The following is a 20,587-nucleotide window of genomic DNA, read 5'->3' as shown; positions in this document are numbered from 1 at the left end:
AATAAGGATGACAGGTTGCCTTTAAATTGGGATCCTATAACCCATGTATCACGGCACACATTGGAAAGTACTCCTGCCTCATATTTATGTGTAAGTATTGGGGGTCATATGGTAAGGACCATCCAGTAATATCGAAGAGCGTCAAGCACTGTACTTTGTCATGGTGATAGCATAGCTCATAGAAGTCTATAGCAATATGGAGAGAGGAAGGTAAGAGCTACATATTTGTGTTTATTATCTAGAGCTGGAATCACAGCCACACTGCTCAGTACTGCTGTATAATGTTCTCCATGCTGCTGGTCTACTTTTCCTTTATAGAGACAGAGGAGCAGGAATCTTTCACATCTACAGGTCCTTCTCAAAAAATTAGCATATAGTGTTAAATTTCATTATTTACCATAATGTAATGATTACAATTAAACTTTCATATATTATAGATTCATTATCCACCAACTGAAATTTGTCAGGTCTTTTATTGTTTTAATACTGATGATTTTGGCATACAACTCCTGATAACCCAAAAAACCTGTCTCAATAAATTAGCATATTTCACCCATCCAATCAAATAAAAGTGTTTTTTAATAACAAACAAAAAAACCAACAAATAATAATGTTCAGTTATGCACTCAATACTTGGTGGGGAATCCTTTGGCAGAAATGACTGCTTCAATGCGGCGTGGCATGGAGGCAATCAGCCTGTGACACTGCTGAGATGTTATGGAGGCCCAGGATGCTTCAATAGCGGCCTTAAGCTCATCCAGAGTGTTGGGTCTTGCGTCTCTCAACTTTCTCTTCACAATATCCCACAGATTCTCTATGGGGTTCAGGTCAGGAGAGTTGGCAGGCCAATTGAGCACAGTAATACCATGGTCAGTAAACCATTTACCAGTGGTTTTGGCACTGTGAGCAGGTGCCAGGTCGTGCTGAAAAATGAAATCTTCATCTCCATAAAGCATTTCAGCCGATGGAAGCATGAAGTGCTCCAAAATCTCCTGATAGCTAGCTGCATTGACCCTGCCCTTGATGAAACACAGTGGACCAACACCAGCAGCTGACATGGCACCCCACACCATCACTGACTGTGGGTACTTGACACTGGACTTCAGGCATTTTGGCATTTCCTTCTCCCCAGTCTTCCTCCAGACTCTGGCACCTTGATTTCCGAATGACATGCAAAATTTGCTTTCATCAGAAAAAAGTACTTGGGACCACTTAGCAACAGTCCAGTGCTGCTTCTCTGTAGCCCAGGTCAGGCGCCTCTGCCGCTGTTTATGGTTCAAAAGTGGCTTTACCTGGGGAATGCGGCACCTGTAGCCCATTTCCTGCACACGCCTGTGCACGGTGGCTCTGGATGTTTCCACACCAGACTGTCCACTGCTTCCTCAGGTTCCCCAAGGTCTGGAATCGGTCCTTCTCCACAATCTTCCTCAGGGTCCGGTCTCCTCTTCTCGTTGTACAGCGTTTTCTGCCACATTGTTTCCTTCCAACAGACTTACCATTGAGGTGCCTTGATACAGCACTCTGGGAACAGCCTATTTGTTGAGAAATTTCTTTCTGGGTCTTACCCTCTTGCTTGAGGGTGTCAATGATGGCCTTCTTGACATCTGTCAGGTCGCTAGTCTTACCCATGATGGGGGTTTTGAGTAATGAACCAGGCAGGGAGTTTATAAAAGCCTCAGGTATCTTTTGCATGTGTTTAGAGTTAATTAGTTGATTCAGAAGATTAGGGTAATAGGTCGTTTAGAGAACCTTTTCTTGATATGCTAATTTATTGAGACAGGTTTTTTGGGTTATCAGGAGTTGTATGCCAAAATCATCAGTATTAAAACAATAAAAGACCTGACAAATTTCAGTTGGTGGATAATGAATCTATAATATATGAAAGTTTAATTGTAATCATTACATTATGGTAAATAATGAAATTTAACACTATATGCTAATTTTTTGAGAAGGACCTGTACATGTGAGGTGCCTGGGAGATATTCATCTCAGCTAATCCCACTGTAGGACTGAGAGGACAATGTTTCACTAATGAAGAAAATGTATCCAAAACATTAGGTACACATTTTTCGGTTCTGTTGAGGTCTTCTGGGCAAGCTCTTATTATCTGACTACCAGTCAGCAGCCTGCAGTAAACAGAGCATCCGTGTTCCTTGGGAAATATGGGGCCAAATAAGGAGGACAAATGTGAGAAGTATGCAATCCATGGTTTCTGCCACTTTGTATAGATAAGCTACGCCAACATCACATTTGGCAGTGCAGTTAACTGTATCCTGTATATCTGAATTTCTAGAAGTTTACTGTACAGATTACTTGCATGTTTAGATCAGGATTTATTCTTATGGTGGTTTTCTTCTTTCCTTACATGCAATGAGCCCTGACAGGCCTTAAAGTAACAAACCAGTGGGATGCTCAAACATCATATATTAGTCAGCAGCTACAGGACATAATTACCTGCTATTTATTTTCTTCAGATCTTACTGCTTTCTAGCTCTGCTCCATTAGGGCAGAGCTGTGATCTGTGAGTACACATTACTTTCTTTACAGGGAGTTAAAGGATAGTCTGAGACACGCCCCCTCACTAATCATTGGCTCAGGCTTCAAGTCCCCCCTCCTCCCTAAAGCCCAAGCTCTTCTGATTGGCTGCTGTGAATAGACGCTCACTGCCAAATCATTGAACAGGGAACAGATATCCAATACAAGAAGAAACGAGGATCGTCGGGTCAGTGCTGCACAAACTGAGGGGAATCAGGCGTAGAACATTTATAAATGTAGTCAGGAGGCAATGAAGACTTTCTTTTTCAATTTTAAAGCCATTGAGTCTTGGACAAATTCCTTCAAATCTGGTTTGGGATTTTTAGCAAATGCCAGACATCAGAATTTGGATATCAGAGTACAGAATTAACGCCTTGTACACATCCATTTTCTCCTCGACATCCAATAACACGTAAGAAATGTGGTGCAGAATTTTCTGCACTAAATCTGCATCTGCAGATTTGATGCAGTTTCTGCGCAGTACAATGTAAATCAATGTGAAAAAAAAGCTGCGCAGAAATGCTGCAAAACTGCACAAAAGAAGCGACGTGCACTTCTTTGAAATCTGCAGCGTTTCTGCGCAGATTTTTCTGCACGTCGCTTTTTGTGCAGTTCTGCAGCGTTTCTGCACAGATTTTTCTGCACCATGTGCACAGCTTTTTTTTTTCACATTGATGCACAGAAACTGCACAGAAAATTCTGCACCACATTTCCTACGTGTGCACATAGCCTTATTGCGGGATTTTTTTCGTTAGCAATACGAGGGCTTGTTTTTTTAATGGGAAGAGTTGTATTTTTGAATGACAAAAAAAACAAAACCAAAAACTTTCAAGTATCCGATCCAACAAGAGATTCATAATATGAAAAATCTTTATTGCGACTTCATTAACATATGTAACGTGGAGATAAAAAATAAAATCAATAAAAGTAACAAACCATTGTTGTACAAACACCTAACTCTAATATCTCAGGTGTGAGTAAAAGGCACATCTACACTCGCCGATAATCTGTCAGATTTTAGCACCCCATCGTTCACAGTAATTATACAATATGAAAGAGTTAAAGGGAACCTGTCACCCCGTTTATTGAGATTGAGCTATAAATACTGTTAAATAGGGCCTGCGCTGTGTGTTCCTATAGTGTATGTAGTGTACCCCGATTCCCCACCTATGCTGAGATATAACTTACCAAAGTCGCCGTTTTCGCCTGTCGCCTGTCACGGGGCTTCAGGAAAATGGCCGCGGCGGCCATTTTCCCAAAGCCGAGTTTGCATCTCGGCTTTGGGAAAATGGCCGCCGCGATCTCTAATGCGCACGCGCGGCATCCCGCGGCCATTTTCCTGAAGCCCCGTGCAGCAGAGCACTCGATCTGCGCACGCGCGGCCCCAGGAAGATGGCCGCCCCCACCGATGCAAGGGATTACAGCGCAGATCGCGCGCTGCTTGTTCACCACTACGCCACCAACGTAAAGCTGAGGAAGAACCAGCGATGTCACCATGCCCTCCCGACCTGACCAGCCTGATTGACAGGCGAAAACGGCGACTTTGGTAAGTTATATCTCAGCATAGGTGGGGAATCAGGGTACACTACATACACTATAGGAACACACAGTGCAGGCCCTATTTAACAGTATTTATAGCTCAATCTCAAAAAACGGGGTGACAGGTTCCCTTTAAGCAATAGTGATGCGTGAACGTGCTCTGATAAGGTGTTATCTGAGCATGCTCAGGTGCTGAGTCTTCGGCATGCTAGAATTAAACGTTCGAGTCCCCTTGCCTGAATGTACAGCCTTAAGGCTATGTGCACACATTCAGGATTTTTCACGTTTTTCCAGCAGTTTTCCGCTGAAAAAAACGCATACATAAGCATCCCATCATTTTTAATGTATTGTGTAATTTTTGTGCACATGATGCGTTGTCTTCCACCAAAAAAACGCAGCATGTTCATTAATTTTGCTTATTTTCACGTTTTTTCCGCTATTTAATGCATTGGGAAGCTCCGGAAAAAAACGCACAAAAAAGCGAGGAAAAAAAAAAAATGCATGCGGATTTCCTGCAGAAAAAGTCCGGTTTTGTTCAGGAAAATTCTGCAGAAAACCCTGGTGTGTGCACATAGGTGATCCCTACAAGTGTTAGGCTAACAGACAGGCAATCCCTGCATGTGTTAAGGCTGTACATGCAGGCAAGGGCACTCGAACGTTTTATTCGAGCACTGCGAAGCCACTCTGTTAGCACTCGAGCATGCTCAGATAACACCTTATCAAACATTCGCTCATCCAAAAATGCTCTCGTCGTGCATAAAATCAGTACGGTGAGCAAAGATATTCCCATTCATCTTTTGACGTTCGTGTAATGTAAATTGAGATTGATAGATCAACAAAGAAGTGGACTGATCGCTATTCAACCATTTCTTTCACTATACTCGTCCTCCTTACTATCGAACCCCTCGATTTGATGCCATTAGACCACACTAGAGTGAACAAACCGGTAAAAATCAGGAAGGTTCATATTGTTAACAGCGAAAACAAACATACAATTGGTCTGATTGTCACAATCATTTTATGCTGGAATGCATTTATACATATACTTTCCATTTCGTCCATATTCTTCTGTTCCCCGTTGCCGGAATTAATCTTCTTTTCTGAGATATCAGGCGGCAGGAAACAAAACAATATGGGAGAAATGGTTCCGCTAAACAGGAAATGGTAAAACGTGTGCTGGAGCAGAAATATCCTACCAAATGTAACAATCGCAAGAAAAAAAAACATTTCACATCAGACTGTACCCCAAGTCCTATACAATGTAAGGGAAAGATAGAAGGTCCCATAAAATCCTCACACCGGTGGTTAAGTGGAAAAATGTGTCTGCTATAAATAATGGATTGAATGAATAATTATTTTAGGTGTTATTTGGATGCATGCAAAAGTATAAATAATAAAGTAGAAACGCTGTGTTTTATTGTTCACAGCAAAATAAAAAAAAATAAAAAAAAAAACAGATTCCTACTGTGGTTATAACCAATTGATCATTACATCTTGACTTAGCAGCACACAACAATGAATAAAAATATAAATATCCTGTACTTTATTGTACACAGCAATGCAAAAAGACCTGCAAAAATCAGAATGATTTACACTTCAGTCAACACTGAATAGTTCCTGCAACAGTGCAATTTGCATATTTTTAGCAGAGTTTTATTGCCAAGAGATGCAGAAATGGTGTAGAAGTTTCTGCTGCAAATAGTTTACGCGCGCACATACCCTCCCTTAGTGTTCCAAATATAGATCAACCTAATATTCATATACATTTTGTTTTTAGACAATGGAATTTAACAGCTATACATTGTATAGGACTTCGGTTCACGGATGTCACTTTCTTGCAATAGTTACATTTGGGGAGATATTTATGCTCAGTGACATTTCTTGTTCATTTAAAGTAATGCACACAATTTGTACCTACAGTATTTCCTTGGTGTGGACCAACTATGCATATACATTTTCTTATTTGGGATTATTTAATAGAATTTGATTATATATTGACGTCTTTTATCATGTAGAATTGCATACCAGCATAAAATCAGTTGACTCACAATCAAACCAATTTAATTATTTTACTCTTTTGCGTGTTACAATTAGAGATAAGCGAACCTTTCAAAGTTCGGTTAGGCAAATGTCCCGATGTTTGCCGAGCCCCATTGACTTCAATGGGAGGCAGAGCCAAAAGCATAGACAACACCTTCAGGAAGGCCAAAAAAAGTTCAAATTCAGGGGAAGATACCAGGAAAAGTGGCATCATTTGCACTATAAATAATTTAAAGAAAAACAAAAAAAAAAAAAAAAAAAACAACATTTGACATGGGTTCCCCTGTATTTTTGATAACCAGCCAGGCAAAACTGACAGCTGCAGGCGGCAACCAGAAACCATTCTCACACTCGCGGTGCCGTCAGAAAGGTCCTGGGATTTCACATTAACTCTGTTCAACTCACTGACGCCAGCGCCGTTACAACTTTTCCCACAGCGCTTGCGCTGACGTCAGTGAGTTGAACGGCGTTCATTGGCTGTGAACTCCCAGGACCTTTCTGATGGCACAGCGAACGCGAGAGCTTTTGACTTGCGGCACAGAATTTGATAACATGAGGTCATCATATTGAATATGTAGTCAGTGTTGAACGCAAGAGCTCGCTACTCCAGTTTGCATCAGGCGCTCGGATATGCACAGAGCATCATGCTAGAGTCCCTGCCCCACATGTTCCTTGGCTGTTAGACACCCCAAAAACATGTGGGGATCTGCGATACTCCTTGCAGACCAGAGTACCTGATGCAAATTCGAGAAGCGAGCACTTGCGCTCCAAACTAGCCGTCATGTCGTTTTTTGTTTTGTTTTGGGTTTTTTTGACACCACAGTACCAACCAAAACAAAAAAATTATAAAATACTTTTCCTTTATTTTGATCACTGTGATAGGGTCCATTACAGTGATCAACAGGAAAAATGCCCATCTGTTGTGGGGTACCGGCCAGCAGCTCTCGGAGGGCACACCATTTTCTTCCAGGAAGATGAAGTGGAGGTCCAGGGGACAGATCAGGAGAGCCCGGGGATGGCGGAAGTACCGGGGGAGTTTTCAGGAAACCCCATTTCTCTCTTCTCTGATATTCTAGATCATATCAGATGAGAAACTAAATTGTAAATATCACTTTGTAATCGTACAGCTAAAAAGCGGCGCTGAGAAATAAGTACCTTTACCTGCCACTGTTAAAAGGCGTATCGACAGTCATTAATGGGTTAAAGGACTTTATTGTGTGAGTGTTTATTAACAATAAAACTACAGGATTAGTAATGGGGGGCTCTTATAAACGCCTCTGCATTACTAAACCATGGGCTTGATGTCATCTGACAATACAAAGGTGACATCAACCCCACAAATATGAACCCCACTTTTCACCGCCACAGGCCAAGTAAGAAGAGCCGGGCAAAGCACCAGAATTGAAGCATCTAACAGGTGCACCTTTTCTGAGGCAGCTGCAGGCTGCTATTTATAGGCTGGAGGGCCAATATCGAAAGCCCCTTACCTAGCCTGGGAATACCAGCCCCCATCTGTCTGCTTTAGCTTGGCTGGTCATCAAAAATGAGGGGGCCACACCTTTTTTTTTTTTAATTATTTAAAGAACATGGTGTGGGGACCCCTCTATTCTTAATAACCAGCCTTGCTGAAGATGACAGCTGAGGGTTGTCAGCTGACGCTGGCTCTATATTGTGGCCGGCTGTCAGTCAGCGCCGGGGCTCTGTATACTCAGACCTTTGACTGAACCAGTGCCGCCCCCACCCCTATGACTGAAAACGAATGCTGCCGGAGGGAATAAAGAGTTTTCTTCCTGCTGCATTCGAATGACTGCAGGCGTCTGGCAGCATCATAACGCTGTTAACTAGTGATGATCAAATAGCGTCAGGTGAGAGATTATCCGAATAGCTGCATCGGTAGCCTAGATACCTGGAGCGCTCCCGATAACCAGCTGTTCAGTGCTGCAGCTACAATCATGGCCAAAAGTATTGACACCCCTGCAATTCTGTCAGATAATACTCAGTTTCTTCCTGAAAATGATTGCAATCACAAATTATTTGGTATTATCATCTTCATTTAATTGGTCTTAAATGAAAAAACAAGAGAATGAAGCAAAAGCAAAACATTGATCATTTCAGACACAACTCCAAAAATGGGCCAGACAAAAGTATTGGCACCCTCAGCCTAATACTTGGTTGCACAACCTTTAGCCAAAATAACTGCGACCAACCGCTTCCGGTAACCATCAATGAGTTTCTTACAATGCTCTGCTGGAATTTTAGACCATTCTTCTTTGGCAAACTGCTCCAGGTCCCTGATATTTGAAGGGTGCCTTCTCCAAACTCCCATTTTTAGATCTCTCCACAGGTGTTCTATGGGATTCAGGTTTGGACTCATTGCTGGCCACCTTAGAAGTCTCCAGTGCTTTCTCTCAAACCATTTTCTAGTGCTTTTTGAAGTGTGTTTTGGGTCATTGTCATGCTGGAAGACCCATGACCTCTGAGGGAGACCCAGCTTTCTCACACTGGGCCCTACATTGTGCTGCAAAATTTGTTGGTAGTCTTCAGACTTCATAATGCCATGCACACGGTCAAGCAGTCCAGTGCCAGAGGCAGCAAAGCAACCCCAAACATCAGGGAACCTCCGCCATGTTTGACTGTAGGGACCGTGTTCTTTTCATGCTTTTTTCTCCTGTAAACTCTATGTTGATGCCTTTACCCAAAAAGCTCTACTTTTGTCTCATCTGACCAGAGAACCTTCTTCCAAAACGTTTTAGGCTTTTGCAGGTTAGATTTGGCAAACTCCAGCCTGGCTTTTTTATGTCTCGGGGTAAGAAGTGGGGTCTTCCTGGGTCTCCTACCATACAGTCCCTTTTCATTCAGATGCCGACTGATAGTACGGGTTGACACTGTTGTACCCTCGGACTGCAGGGCAGCTTGAACTTGTTTGGATGTTAGTCGAGGCTTTTTATCCAACATCCGCACAATCTTGCGTTGAAATCTCTTGTCAATTTTTCTTTTCCGTCCACATCTAGGGAGGTTAGCCACAGTGCCATGGGCTTTACACTTCTTGATGACACTGCGCACGGTAGACACAGGAACATTCAGGTCTTTGGAGATGGACTTGTAGCCTTGAGATTGCTCATGCTTCCTCACAATTTGGTTTCTCAAGTCCTCAGACAGTTCTTTGGTCTTCTTTCTTTTCTCCATGCTCAATGTGGTACACACAAGGACACAGGACAGAGGTTGGGTCAACTTTAATCCATGTCAACCGGCTGCAAGTGTGATTTAGTTATTGCCAATACCTGTTAGGTGCCACAGGTAAGTTACAGGGGCTGTTAATTACACAAATTAGAGAAGCATCACATGATTTTTCGAACGGTGCCAATACTTTTGTCCACCCCCTTTTTTATGTTTTGTGTGGAATTATATCCAATTTGGCTTTAGGACAATTCTTTGTGTGTTTTTTTTTTATTTAAGACAAATTAAATGAAGATAATACCAAAGAATTTGTGATTGCAATCATTTTCAGGAAGAAAATGAGTTATCTGACTGAATTGCAGGGGTGTCAATACTTTTGGCCATGACTGTACATGTGTCACGGCTGCTTCAGTCACAACACATGCATGGAAAGCCTGTTTGTTGGGTTCTCCATGCATGTGCTGTGACTGCCACACATCTGTGACACATGCATCTGCGGCACCCAACAGCTATCGGGAGCGCTCCAGGTATCCAGGTTACCGATCCAGCTATTCGGTAAACGCTATAGCTAAATCGATCATCACTACTGTTAACCTGCAGATGAACCCCATATATGCAGGTTAACAGCGTTATTCCTTGTGATAGACTCCCTTAAAACCATTCGAGTGTTGCATTAGCAGTATGCTTTAAGGTCACTGTCTTGTTGGAAGGTGAACCTCCGTCCCAGTTTCAAGTCACTGACACTCTGAAACAGGATTTTCTCAAGCATATCCCTGTATTTCACACCATCCATCTACCCCCTGGATTTGGACTATTTTCCTGGTCCCTGCTGCCAAAAAAACCATCCCTACACCATCATGCTGCCACCACGTTTCTCTGTGGGTATGGTGTTCTTGGGGTGATGAGTTGTGTTGGTTTGGCACCAAACGTAGGATTTACCTTGGTGGCCAAAAAGTTCCATCTTGGTCTCATCTGACCACAGCATCTTCCTCCATACATTCAGGGAGTCTCCCACAAGTCTTTTGGCAAACTTAAAACAAGCCTTACAATTTGTGGGCAAGTAAAGGCTTTATTTCTGCCACTCTTGAATAAAGGACATCTCCAGGGAGTATACCCTATGGACAGATACTCCAGTCTCTGTTTGGGGACTCTGAAGCTCCTCCATGGTTACCTTTGGTCTCTGTGCTGCCTCTCTGATTAATGCCCTCCTTGCCCAGGCTGAGAGTCTTGGTGGGCTCGATCTCTTGGCAGGTTTGCTGTGGTACCAATGAGAATCATCAGAGATTGGGATATTTTATTATTACCCAACCCTGACTTGTTCTTCTCAACAACTTGGTCCCGGACTTGTTTGCAGATCTCCTTGGTCTTCGTGGTGTTTGGTTAGTGGAGCCTCTTGTTAACGGTGTTGCAGCCTCTGTGGCCTTTCAGAAAAGGCAAAGTTTATATACTGACAAATGTGACACTTAGGTGGCACACAGGGGGACGTCCTGTCACTAAGCATGGGACTTATGAAGGGAATTGTTTGCACCAGAAATTTTTTAGGGGCTTTGCAGCAAAAGGGGTGAATACATATAAACATGCTAATTTTTAATTTCATCCCATAAATATCATTTTTGCCCTTATTTCTCACACTTCAACTTAGACTATTCAGTGCTGACGGATCACACACAAATCGGATTACAAAAATATTTAAACACTGGTTGTAATGTAACAAAATAGGTAAAAACTAGAAAGCCAAAGGGGTGAATTTTTTTCGCAAGCCACAACCTCATCAACTTGTTTTGAATCGTGAAGCGTGTCCTTTCCTGTGATCCCATCATTTGGGATTTATTTAATATAATGATATGGTTTCTCAGAAGGTGCACCCTTATACTGCAGCATTCATATTACGGCTCAGGTGTGACTAACAGTGGTACGATGTGATTGATGGGCGTTGTGTTTTTATACCACTGGTTTGTTATTTTTATGTATGACTAAGATAAATTCAAGTGGAATTCTACTTGAATTTTACAAAAATCCAATATCATCCAAATGCTATTTGTAATTCACTTCTAGGCGGATTCAGCAAGACGAACCATCACCCGTCCGGTCCTCAATCACCCACACTGAGCTGGGACTTCCAGCTCTTCCCGGGTCTCATCAGAACCAGAAGTCTCGGCCCAACGTGAGAATTTTACAGTGAGCGGCGGGGATCAAAAGATGTGATGAGGACCAGACAGGTGATGAGTTGCAGAAATCTTTTTTTTTTTTTTAAGAGTGAAGAACCCTCTCCATTCCAGCAAGGGCATTGTTTCTGCAGCAGACACATGGCTTTTTACAAATCCCCTTTTCTCAGAAACCAATCTGTCAGGTATGAATTCTCCCCAATAACAAACATCACTCATTGTCATAAATCAAGACTATCTTCACATGGTGGAAAATGTGAGGACACTGTGCAGAAAAGTTTTGCCCCGGAGGTTGACTGTAATGTTATTGTTCTCAACACACGCTGTGACAACACTCCTGACTGTGCACCCTGCACAGATACAGGAGGAAGTGGCACCGAACATATGGTGACCAAAAGAAAGACACCTGCGGCAGCCCCCAAACATACACCGGTAACTCCCATCATCCACATGATGCCCATGTACTGCCAGTCCAGGATAACCCAGCCCTCCACGCTAAGACCGGGTGCGCACAATCTGGAACCAGCAGCGCTTTGGAAGCATTGTATGTTTGCTGCCTCCAAAGCGCTGCCGTCTATTGAACGCAGGTGAATCCGCATGTGTTCACTAAACCGTGCGGCTTCACCTCGCTCAATACATTCTATTGATGCAATTTCTCTTGCGGAGACTCTCGTCTCGGCAAGAGAAATTGACATGCTGCCGTCTGGAGAGACGCGCCGCATGTCCATCTCCACGGGTGACCCATGGGCATCTGTGGACGCACAGTGGACATGGGATATACTTTAAGATCTGGCTGCTGCACAAGTTTGCAGCGTCAAACCCGCAACTCTGGATAGTGGGCACATACCCTAAGGCTATGTGCACACGCTCAGGATTTCTCGCAGAAAATTCCTAAGAAAAACCTGAAATTTTCTGCAAGAAATCCGCAAGAAAACTGCATGCGTTTTTGCCGCGTTTTTTTCCGGATATTTCCCAATGCATTTTGTAGTGGGAAATCTGCAAAAAAAACATGCTGCGTTTTTTACCGTGATGTGTTTTTTTGCGGAAAAAAACGCTCCATTTGCGCTAAACATGCGGAATTCATTCTAAATGATGGGATGCTTATTGTATGCTGTTTCTTTGCGGTTTTATAGCATTTTTATCGGGGGAAAAACACGAAAAAACAGCAACGTGTGCACACAGCCTAAAAGTACAGAAGTGTACGATAAGCAACCATGTTTCCATTCACAGCAAGCAGAGGCTTTGAAAAAAGTGAGACAAGGTATATTAGAACTTTGCTGAAAGTTTAGCATGAAGGTATAGTGCTACATAGTAGGTTATTATTACCAGAGGGATTAGAGTTCACCACGGCTGAGGCGACACTACAACTCCCATCATGGTACGGACAGTCAACACTTATTTACACAAATACTCCCCCCAAAGAAATTCAGGTAGGGGGGGGATAAGAATAAAGGCAGTCTGGGAGAAATCAAGGCCTATTACCGTACTGTAAAGGCTTCAGTTGGCACAGACAGGATGCTGGCACTTGTAGTTCTTCACCAGCTGACTATACAGTAGGAGGGTTTATTCCCTAAGGCAGGATAGGGGGTAATAAATGAGCAATGGGTGGGGGTCTGACATATGGGGGTTGGGGCGGTCACCAAAAACCAGAATCTGCAGCGTTTTCGCCTACAAAGAGCGCGCGCCGCTGCCGCCATCCTAAGTTGAATGCAATTTAGTTGGTTTGTTGTTTTTTCAGCCAAATTGCGACCAAAAAAAAAAAAAACACCAAATTGACGGAATTTTTTGAGGTAAATATCCGAACGCCGCGGTGCTAAAACTAAAAAGCTTTTGCCTGCTCCAAATTCAGGGAACATGAGGAGAAGAGAGGAGGTGAAAAGGTGCAATTCTGCATAAACAGGGAGTGATGGTTGTTACAGTGGCCTCTGACAGACTGATACGTGCGCCCCATGGTGGACTCGGGTGACAGGCTCCTGCTGGAGGTGACAGCTCAAGTGACAGCAGTGGGGAGACTGGTAAAGTAGCTGGCTGCCCCGGTCATGGCCGGCTCCGGGGGCAGGGCTGAGGCGGTTACCTGACTCCGCCGGCAGCATGGAGCCGCTGGGCACAGGCTGGAATGCCATGCCGGCTCAGGTCAGGAGCCCGACTGAGAGCGCGTCCTCCGAGCCTCCGTGCGGCCTCCTCTCATCCGCACACTCTGCGACTAAACCCGCCTCTTCCGTCACGTCACCAAAAAAAAAACCTTCAACTACCTCCGCGTTAAGACCCAGAGAAGTAAAGTAGTCCCTAACAACATCGCTGCATCCAGCCTGAAAAAAACACAGCTCTAAATAGCTCAAAACAAACATAAAATCTATTAAAACTGTGAGGAAATATTTATTATCTCTTTCATAAGGTTAAAAAATATTGTATTTTCAAGAGAAAAAAAAATCAGCATTGGTATTCCTACGCAGTAAAGCGAGGCGCTACACTACATTGTGACGTAACCAAGAACGCTCGGCTGTGATTGGACTACAAGTTCCATGAGGCGCTTATAAACATTTATATGCATCGGCATCATGGGAAATGTAGTCCGAAATGGAAAGTGCAGCAGGTTGTGGCTGGAAAGAACCAAATATGTGTGAAGAAAGCAAATGTTATATTTCCCCAGCTAGTCTTACCTATTATTATGTCGCATAGGTTTGTGTCTCAGTAATATTTGTGACATAGCTTGCGTGGTTTGTGGAATACTTGAATAAGGGTTCATAATTCACAATTCTTTTTATTATGCATTATGTTATTAGGCTACGGGCACGTGGTGACTTGTGGCAAACAATGAAAATAGTTTGATCAGTGATGCCGATCAAAATTGGAAGCCTATTTTTTTTTCTTTCCTTTTTTTCAGACACTCCGCCCGGATTCACCATTTGCAAAATGGTGCAAAATCGAAAATGCCCTTTAGTTTTGTCTTTTTTTGCCAATTTTTTATCCTCTCCAAAAAAGTTGGTGCAAAATCGAAAGTGCCCTTTAGTTTTGTCTTTTTTTGCCAAAAGTGGTGCAAAAAAAGTGGTGCAAAATCGAAAATGCCCTTTAGTTTTGTCTTTTTTTGCCAATTTTTTATCCTCTCCAAAAAAGTTTCAAATCCTTTAACCCCTTTACCCCCAAGGGTGGTTTGCACGTTAATGACCAGGCCAATTTTTACAATTCTGACCACTGTCCTTTTATGAGGTTATAACTCTGGAACGCTTCAGCGGATCCCAGTGATTCTGACATTGTTTTCTCGTGACATATTGTACTTCATGATAGTGGTAAAAATTCTTTGATAGTACCTGCGTTTATTTGTGAAAAAAAACGGAAATTTGGCGAAAATTATGAAAATTTCGCACTTTTCCAACTTTGAATTTTTATGCAATTAAATCACAGAGATATGTCACACAAAATACTTAATAAGTAACATTTCCCGCATGTCTACTTTACATCATTTTGGAACCAAAATTTTTTTTTGTTAGGGAGTTATAAGGGTTAAAAGTTGACCAGCAATTTCTCATTTCTACAACACCATTTTATTTTAGGGACCACATCTCATTTGAAGTCATTTTGAGGGGTCTATATGATAGAAAATACCCAAGTGTGACACCATTCTAAAAACTACACCCCTCAAGGTGCTCAAAACCATATTCAAGAAGTTTATTAACCCTTCTGGTGCTTCACAGGAATTTTTTGAATGTTTAAATAAAAATGAACATTTAACTTTTTTTCACAAAAAAATTAATTCAGCTCCAATTTGTTTTTTTTTACCAAGGGTAACAGGAGAAAATGGACCCCAAACATTGTTGTACATTTTGTCCTGAGTATGCCAATACCCCACATGTGGGGGTAAACCACTGTTTGGGCGCATGGCAGAGCTCGGAAGCGAAGGAGTGCCATTTGACTTTTCAATGCAAAATTGACTGGAATTGAGATGGGACGCCATGTTTCGTTTGGAGAGCCCCTGATGTGGCTAAACATTGAAACCCCCCACAAGTGACACCATTTTGGAAAGTAGACCCCCTAAGGAACTTATCTAGAGGTGTGGTGAGCACTTTGACCCACCAAGTGCTTCACAGAAGTTTATAATGTAGAACCGTAAAAATAAAAAATCATATTTTTTCACAAAAATTATCTTTTCGCCCCCAATTTTTCATTTTCCCAAGGGTAAGAGAAGAAATTGGACCCCAAAAGTTGTTGTACAATTTGTCCTGAGTACGCTGATAGCCCATATGTGGGGGTAAACCACTGTTTGGGCGGATGGGAGAGCTCGGAAGGGAAGGAGCGCCGTTTGACTTTTCAATGCAAAATTGACAGGAATTGAGATGGGACGTCATGTTGCGTTTGAAGAGCCACTGATGTGCCTAAACATTGAAACCCCCCACAAGTGACACCATTTTGGAAAGTAGACCCCCTAAGGAACTTATCTAGAGGTGTGGTGAGCACTTTGACCCACCAAGTGCTTCACAGAAGTTTATAATGTAGAACCGTAAAAATAAAAAATCATATTTTTTCACAAAAATTATCTTTTCGCCCCCAATTTTTCATTTTCCCAAGGGTAAGAGAAGAAATTGGACCCCAAAAGTTGTTGTACAATTTGTCCTGAGTACGCTGATAGCCCATATGTGGGGGTAAACCACTGTTTGGGCGGATGGGAGAGCTCGGAAGGGAAGGAGCGCCATTTGACTTTTCAATGCAAAATTGACAGGAATTGAGATGGGACGTCATGTTGCGTTTGAAGAGCCACTGATGTGCCTAAACATTGAAACCCCCCACAAGTGACACCATTTTGGAAAGTAGACCCCCTAAGGAACTTATCTAGAGGTGTGGTGAGCACTTTGACCCACCAAGTGCTTCACAGAAGTTTATAATGTAGAACCGTAAAAATAAAAAATCATATTTTTTCACAAAAATTATATTTTTGCCCCCAATTTTTCATTTTCCCAAGGGTAAGAGAAGAAATTGGACCCCAAAAGTTGTTGTACAATTTGTCCTGAGTACGCTGATACCCCATATGTGGGGGTAAACCACTGTTTGGGCGGATGGGAGAGCTCGGAAGGGAAGGTGCGGCGTTTGACTTTTCAAAGCAAAATTGACAGGAATTGAGATGGGACGCCATGTTGCGTTTGAAGAGCCACTGATGTGCCTAAACATTGAAACCCCCCACAAATGACACCATTTTGGAAAGTAGACCCCCTAAGGAACTTATCTAGAGGTGTGGTGAGCACTTTGACCCACCAAGTGCTTCACAGAAGTTTATAATGCAGAGCCGTAAAAATAAAACAAAATTTTTTTCCCACAAAAATTATTTTTTTAGCCCCCAGTTTTGTATTTTCCTGAGGGTAACAGGAGAAATTGGACCCCAAAATTTGTTGCCCAATTTGTCCTGAGTGCGATGATACACCATATGTGGGGGGAACCACTGTTTGGGCACATGGGAGGGCTCAGAAGGGAAGGAGTGCCATTTGAATGCAGACTTAGATGGAATGGTCTGCAGGTGTCACATTGCGTTTGCAGAGCCGCTAATGTACCTAAACAGTAGAAACCCCCCACAAGTGACACCATTTTGGAAAGTAGACCCCCTTAGGAACTTATCTAGATGTGTGCTGAGCGCTTTGACCCACCAAGGGCTTCACAGAAGTTTATAATGGAGAGCCGTAAAAATAAAACAAAAATTTTTTCCCACAAAAATTATTTTTTAGCCCCCAGTTTTGTATTTTCCCGAGGGTAACAGGAGAAATTCGACCCCACAATTTGTTGTCCAATTTGTCCTGAGTGCGCTGATACCCCATATGTGGGGGGGAACCACTGTTTGGGCGCATGGCAGGGCTCGGAAAGGAAGGAGCTCCATTTGGAATGAGGACTTAGATGGAATGGTCTGCAGGTGTCACATTGCATTTGCAGAGCCCCTAATGTACCTAAACAGTAGAAACCTCCCACAAGTTACACCATTTTGGAAACTAGACCCCCTAAGGAACTCATCTAGATGTGTTGTGATAGCTTTGAACCCCCAAGTGTTTCACTACAGTTTGTAACGCAGAGCCGTGAAAATTAAAAAAAAAAATCTTTCCCCCCAAAATTATTTTTTAGCCCCCAGTTTTGTATTTTCCCGAGGGTAAGAGGAGAAATTCGACCCCAAAAGTTGTTGTCCAATTTGTCCTGAGTACGCTGATACCCCGTATGTTGGGGGAAACCACCGTTTGAGCGCATGGCAGAGCTCGGAAGGGAAGGAGCGCCATTTGGAATGCAGACTTAGATGGAATGGTCTGCAGACGTCACATTGCGTTTGCAGAACCCCTAATGTACCTAAACAGTAGAAACCCCCCACAAGTGACCCCATATTGGAAACTAGACCCCCCAGGGAACTAATCTAGATGTGTTGTGAGAACTTTGAACCCCCAAGTGTTTCACTACAGTTTATAACGCAGAGCCGTGAAAATAAAAAATCTTTTTTTTTCCCACAAAAAATATGTTTTAGCCCCGAGTTTTGTATTTTCCCAAGGGTAACAGGAGAAATTGGACCCCAAAAGTTGTTGTCCTATTTGTCCTGAGTACGCTGATACCCCATATGTTGGGGTAAACCCCTGTTTGGGCACACGGGAGAGCTCGGAAGGGAAGAAGCACTGTTTTACTTTTTCAACGCAGAATTGGCTGGAATTGAGATCGGACGCCATGTCGCGTTTGGAGAGCCCCTGATGTGCCTAAACAGTGGAAACCCCACAATTATAACTGAAACCCTAATCCAAACACATCCCTAACCCTAATCCCAACAGTAACCCTAACCACACCTCTAACCCTGACACACCCCTAACCCTAATCCCAACCCTATTCCCAACCGTAAATGTAATCTAAACCCTAACTGTAACTTTAGCCCCAACCCAAACTGTAGCCCTAGCCCTAACCCTAGCCCTAACCCTAATCCTAACCCTATCCCTAGCCCTAACCCTAGCCCTAACCCTAGCCCTAACCCTAGCCCTAGCCCTAACCCTAGCCCTAACCCTAACCCTAGCCCTAACCCTAGCCCTAACCCTAGCCCTAACCCTAGCCCTAACCCTAACCCTAGCCCTAACCCTAACCCTAGCCCTAACCCTAGCCCTAACCCTAGCCCTAGCCCTAACCCTAGCCCTAACCCTAGCCATAACTCTAACCCTAGCCCTAATGGGAAAATGGAAATAAATACATTTTTTTAATTTTTCCCTAACTAAGGGGGTGATGAAGGGGGGTTTGATTTACTTTTATAGCGGGTTTTTTAGCGGATTTTTATGATTGGCAGCCGTCACACACTGAAAGACGCTTTTTATTGCAAAAAATATTTTTTGCGTTACCACATTTTGAGAGCTATAATTTTTCTATATTTTGGTCCACAGAGTCCTGTGAGGTCTTGTTTTTTGCGGGACGAGTTGACGTTTTTATTGGTATCATTTTCGAGCACGTGACATTTTTTGATCGCTTTTTATTCCGATTTTTGTGAGGCAGAATGACCAAAAACCAGCTATTCATGAATTTCTTTTGGGGGAGGCGTTTATACCGTTCCGCGTTTGGTAAAATTGATAAAGCAGTTTTATTCTTTGGGTCAGTACGATTACAGCGACACCTCATTTATATCATTTTTTTATGTTTTGGCGCTTTTATACGATAAAAACTATTTTATAGAAAAAATAATTATTTTGGCATCGCTTTATTCTCAGGACTATAACTTTTTTATTTTTTTGCTGATGATGCTGTATCGTGGCTCGTTTTTTGCGGGACAAGATGACGTTTTCAGCGGTACCATGATTATTTATATCTGTCTTTTTGATCGCGTGTTATTCCACTTTTTGTTTGGCGGTATGATAATAAAACGTTGTTTTTTGCCTCGTTTTTTTTTTTTTTTCTTACGGTGTTTACTGAAGGGGTTAACTAGTGGGCCAGTTTTATAGGTCGGGCCGTTACGGACGCGGCGATACTAAATATGTGTACTTTTATTGTTTGTTTTTTTTATTTAGATAAAGAAATGTATTTATGGGAATAATATTTTTATTTTTTTTTCTTCATTATTTTGGAATTTTTTTTTTTTTTTTTTACACATTTGAAATTTGTTTTTTTAACTTTTTTACTTTGTCCCAGGGGGGGGACATCACAGATCAGTGATCTGACAGTTTGCACAGCACTCTGTCAGATCGCTGATCTGACATGCAGCGCTGCAGCCTTCACGTGCCTGCTCTAAGCAGGCTCTGTGAAGCCACCTCCCTCCCTGCAGGACCCGGATCCGCGGCCATCTTGGATCCGGGGCTGGAGGGAGCAGGGAGGGAGGTGAGACCCTCGCAGCAACGCGATCACATCGCGTTGCTGCGGGGGGCTCAGGGAAGCCCGCAGGGAGCCCCCTCCCTGCGGGAAGCTTCCCTGTACCGCCGGCACATCGCGATCATCTTTGATCGCGGTGTGCCTGGGGTTAATGTGCCGGGGTCGGTCCGTGACCGCTCCTGGCACATAGTGCCGGATGTCAGCTGCGATAGGCAGCTGACACCCGGCCGCGATCGGCGGCGCTCCCCCCGTGAGCGCCGCCGATCGCGCTGGACGTACTATCCCGTCCATGGTCATAGGGGCCCACCCCACATGGACGGGATAGTACGTCCGATGTCAGAAAGGGGTTAAAAAGTTGCACGCTTATCCATAAATGCACTAAATTAAAAACTCCGCAAGAAAACTTTTACTCCAGGCCGGGACTAGAGTGAGATGCGTCAAAACAATGCAATATTTGGTAAAAGTCGCATTTTATGGATCTGTCACAATCATCTGCAAAGGACAAATAAAGACAGGAGTAATTGGTATTTCATAAATCAAGAGTACGCATGAAAATAAGAAACTTTGTAATATACCTTATTAGAGTAAACTGCTTCTTTCTCCTCCTCGCCTGTATGTAGCAGAACTGCTGACTTGCTGTGAGCACCGACCAGCAGGCGGCGCTCATAGCAATCCAGCAGTGACAACCATAGAGGTCTGCAGGAGACCTCTGGTTGTCATGCCAACCCATCGGTGACCCACGATCACCTGACCGGGGGTCACCGATGGGCAGATTTCCGATGTGCGTGTTAAATACCACTGTCAGAGTTTCACAGCGGCATTTAACGGGTTAAAAGCCGGGG

The 20,587-nt window shown here is 43.2% G+C and overlaps 1 protein-coding gene across 2 annotated transcripts in view; it reads right to left on the bottom strand.

Moving 5' to 3' along the window:
- The window catches only part of LOC138672596 (bromodomain and WD repeat-containing protein 1-like), a 139,715-nt gene extending 126,061 nt beyond the window's left edge, over window positions 1-13,654 (bottom strand). For both annotated transcript variants that reach the window (XM_069760732.1, XM_069760731.1), the window contains exon 1: window positions 13,531-13,654. In XM_069760732.1, the coding sequence (XP_069616833.1) occupies window positions 13,531-13,579 (49 nt within the window). In that variant the 5' untranslated portion in view covers window positions 13,580-13,654. The remainder of the gene's footprint in view (window positions 1-13,530) is intronic.
- Window positions 13,655-20,587: the final 6,933 nt, after the last annotated feature.

The sequence above is a fragment of the Ranitomeya imitator genome, chromosome 3 (assembly GCF_032444005.1).
Source record: "Ranitomeya imitator isolate aRanImi1 chromosome 3, aRanImi1.pri, whole genome shotgun sequence".
NCBI lineage: Eukaryota > Metazoa > Chordata > Amphibia > Anura > Dendrobatidae > Ranitomeya > Ranitomeya imitator.
The sequence above is the reverse complement of the archived record's forward strand: the minus strand, read 5'-3'. Positions and strand labels throughout refer to the sequence as shown.